The sequence below is a fragment of the Quercus lobata genome, chromosome 10 (assembly GCF_001633185.2).
Source record: "Quercus lobata isolate SW786 chromosome 10, ValleyOak3.0 Primary Assembly, whole genome shotgun sequence".
NCBI lineage: Eukaryota > Viridiplantae > Streptophyta > Magnoliopsida > Fagales > Fagaceae > Quercus > Quercus lobata.
In genome coordinates this window covers 63,963,965-63,967,572 of record NC_044913.1, presented here as the reverse complement: position 1 = coordinate 63,967,572, position 3,608 = coordinate 63,963,965, and the positions used below count along the sequence as shown (strand labels likewise).

The 3,608-nt window shown below is 35.3% G+C and overlaps 1 protein-coding gene across 1 annotated transcript; it reads left to right on the top strand.

The window, feature by feature from the left end:
* Positions 1-308: 308 nt before the first annotated feature.
* Positions 309-2,278, top strand: LOC115962421 (polygalacturonase-like). The gene is made up of 4 exons (XM_031081259.1): positions 309-746; positions 1,211-1,500; positions 1,603-1,831; positions 2,060-2,278. Exons 1-4 carry the CDS (start codon positions 309-311, stop codon positions 2,276-2,278), a joined length of 1,176 nt encoding a protein of 391 aa, XP_030937119.1.
* Positions 2,279-3,608: the final 1,330 nt, after the last annotated feature.

Here is a 3,608-nt window from a genome sequence, read left to right as displayed (position 1 = left end):
ATAAATATAATATAAGCATTGATAATGATAGTTGGTCAATTTTAAACTCATTGGATTACATACTCAGCTATTGTAAAAATTAGTAGAAGCATCCAAATCCCAATCCAAAAATGCAAGCCATGTATCAGGTAAAGTGAGAAACTAAATGTACATTCAAATCCTATAAATACCCTTAAACACTTCATCTTCCTCATCACCTCCACAACTGTCAACTTCTAAACTCACTAAGCCATTTCTTCTCTCTCTTACACTTACACACAGACACACGAAGTTACAGACACATTATTTTCTCATCCAAATTAACCAAAATGGCATACCTCAGAAGCTCTCTAGTCTTAACACTTCTCTCTATGTTCATTTCCATAGTGCTAGCTTCTCCTATGACATACAATGTGGCGAGTTTGGGAGCCAAAGCTGATGGGAAATCGGACTCGACTCAGGCTTTTGTTAGTGCATGGACAAAAGCTTGTGCCTCAGTAAAGCCTGCAATTATTTATGTGCCAGTTGGAAGGTTCTATCTAAGGCAACTGGTTTTCAGTGGACCATGCAACAACAATGCTATCATTATGCGCATAGCTGGGACCCTTGTGGCTCCATCAGACTATAGGATCCTTGGAAATACAGGAAACTGGATTGTGTTTGAACATGTTGATGGGGTTACCATATCTGGTGGAATTCTTGATGGCCAAGGCACTGGTTTGTGGGCTTGCAAAGCCTCTGGCAATAGTTGTCCTTCGGGAGCCACGGTATGTGCAAATGACTAAATTGCCTTGTCTTACATATTTACAGTTTAACTTGTGGTGATCTTAATTTTTTCCCCCACTTTATTCTTAAAAAAAAAAATTAAAAGATCTCTTTATAGTTTATACTGGGAGTGGGTGGGATTTACTGTTTTGATTTTCGTTTGAACTTTTGACTGATTTTGCTCTTCTTGGTTTCGGAGGAGATTTTTGTAATATTTAAATAAATTTCAAGGAAATCGTATCGACTATACTGTGAATAATCCCATGTGATGGAGTAGAATATTTAATTTTGTGCACTTGTTGATGTTGCTTGCATTGAAAGTCGATCCCGTTAAGGTCAACATATATACTCCATATATTTATAGTTATGTTTATAGTTGATTTAGAGAAATACTCCATATATTTACTTTATTTGTAAGTTTTAAAACAACAATAATTGGAACATTTTCTTGTGTGTGTGCAAGCAGACACTGGAATTTTCAAACTCAAACAACATTGCGGTACATGCATTAACCTCCCTAAACAGCCAAATGTTTCACATAGTTGTCAATGGCTGCCACAATGTGAAAATGCAAGGTCTCAGGGTTACCGCTGCCGGAAACAGTCCAAACACCGATGGAATTCACATTCAATTATCTTCAAGTGTCGCAATTCTTAACTCCAAGATCGGGACTGGTGATGATTGCATCTCAATTGGCCCTGGTACAACTAACTTGTGGATTGAGAATGTTGCATGTGGACCTGGGCATGGAATTAGGTATTCAATTTTTTAAATCTTAATTAAAATATTACATGTTTGAAACAACTATATTATTTGGTGATGCTAAATTGATCCCATTTGTGTACTTAATTGGTACAGCATTGGGAGTCTAGGCAAGGACCAGCAAGAGGCTGGTGTAGAAAACGTGACAATTAAAACAATTACTTTTACTAGTACTCAGAATGGAGTAAGGATTAAGTCATGGGGAAGGCCTAGCAATGGTTTTGCTAGGAACATTCTATTCCAACATGCCGTTATGATGAATGTCCAAAATCCTATAGTAATTGACCAAAATTACTGCCCTAGCAACAAAGGTTGCCCCGGTCAGGTAATAATTTTTTTATCGCTTATTTTGCATACAAATATAGTTTAAACCAAGATATGGTTTCTTTTGAAAAGGCAAAACATTTTCAAGTAAATCACACAAATTAAATTCTAAAAATTTTAGTTCCCATGAGCAGAAGATTTTTTTAGTTGGAGCTTGCATGCTATGATACTTCTATCAAGTGGTAGATTGACATATAGATTTTTTTTTTCTTTTTTTTTTTTTAAACAGGTTTCTGGAGTTCAAATTAGTGATGTGACATACCAAGACATCCATGGAACATCAGCAACAGAGGTTGCTGTGAAATTTGATTGTAGTCCGGGGAATCCATGCTCCAAAATAAGATTGGAAAATGTAAAGCTCACTTACAAGAATCAAGTAGCCCAAGCTTCGTGTAGCCATGCTGCTGGAACATCTGCTGGTTTTGTCCAGCCTACAAGTTGCTTGTAGAGGGGGGAAAATTATACAAAATCCATATCTATGAAGGATAGAAAAGGAACCTACATTCCTGTCCTTTCATCCTTAGGGAAAAATATTGTACACATTTTTAGTTTTTGTAATATGAAGGTTAGTGTGATAGCTAGGTCATTGAGTGATAAGTTGATTGCTTGAGCCTGTGGCAGTGCTTGCCCACTGGGCATTCTTGAAGCTTGCCTGACATTGCAATCAAAATATAATGTTAAAACTTGAAACCTTTATTTGGGTATATGATTGTGTTTAATTTTTTATTTTCAGTTCGACCCCACTTATTGGATTTATAGATTTTTTTTAAATAATTTATTATTGATTCATAAAGTTTGTTACTAAGCTCTTTTGTCTATGAAATTTCAATTGAGCATTATTAGTCTCTAAAATTTCAAAAATGAGTATTAATTATTGGTCCATTTGTTAACTATAGTTATTTTTCTAGTCTCTTTTGGTCTATGAAATTTCAATTGAGCATTATCAGTCTCTCAAATTTTAAAAATGAGTATTAATTATTGGTCCATTTGTTAACTATAGTTATTTTTCTAGTCTCTTTTGGTCTATGAAATTTCAAATGAGTATTATTAGTCTCTGAAATTTAAAAAAATGTACATTGTTGGTCCATTTGTTGACTTTAGTTAGTTTTCTAGTGATCTATGTCTTTAGTGGATTAATTACATTACATGGATGGAAATATTTCAGTAACTTGACAACTTTTTTATTATTAAAAAATTATTTAGCATAATTTACACCTCAGGGAACAGTAAATCTAGCACATTAAAAGGTCTTTTCTGAAATTAATTAATCCCTACTCAAAATTCCAAATTCTCTAACATGCCAAGGCAATGGAGGAATCGACAATTTACTAGACAAATAAATCTAGGGTCTCAACACTCATGAGCGCATTATTATGAATAGTCCATTTAAAATCTTCTGGGTGGCGAGCTCTTCATACTGCAATCCCAACTTTGGAGAATTTGAGGAGAAAACATGTTATTGAACATGGGTGGTGCGTTCATGACAGCCAAGTAAAACTGAATGTGGATGGAGCTATCTTCTCAGATATCCAAACAACTATAATTCGGAACGACATGGGATAACCTATGGTGGCAAATGGCAATGATTGATAGGATTGCTAAAACGAGAACACCCGTGGAGATAGAACTGGAAGCCGTGATTTCAAGTCTGCAACTCGCATTGTATATCGGGTTTTGACTGATTGTTTGCAAGGCCGGTGTCTCTAAGAATGTTCTAAATGCTCTACAGAATTAAGATTGAAATTGCTCACAGTTAATGGCCGTGTTTGTGGAAGGCA

Bases quoted from the DNA above. Each gene is read 5' to 3' on its own strand.
- LOC115962421 (XM_031081259.1), top strand. From the start codon at position 309: ATGGCATACCTCAGAAGCTCTCTAGTCTTAACACTTCTCTCTATGTTC. The intron at 747-1,210 runs GTATGTGCAAAT...GTGTGCAAGCAG, and splicing joins GTTGTCCTTCGGGAGCCACG to ACACTGGAATTTTCAAACTC. The intron at 1,832-2,059 runs GTAATAATTTTT...TTTTTTAAACAG, and splicing joins ACAAAGGTTGCCCCGGTCAG to GTTTCTGGAGTTCAAATTAG.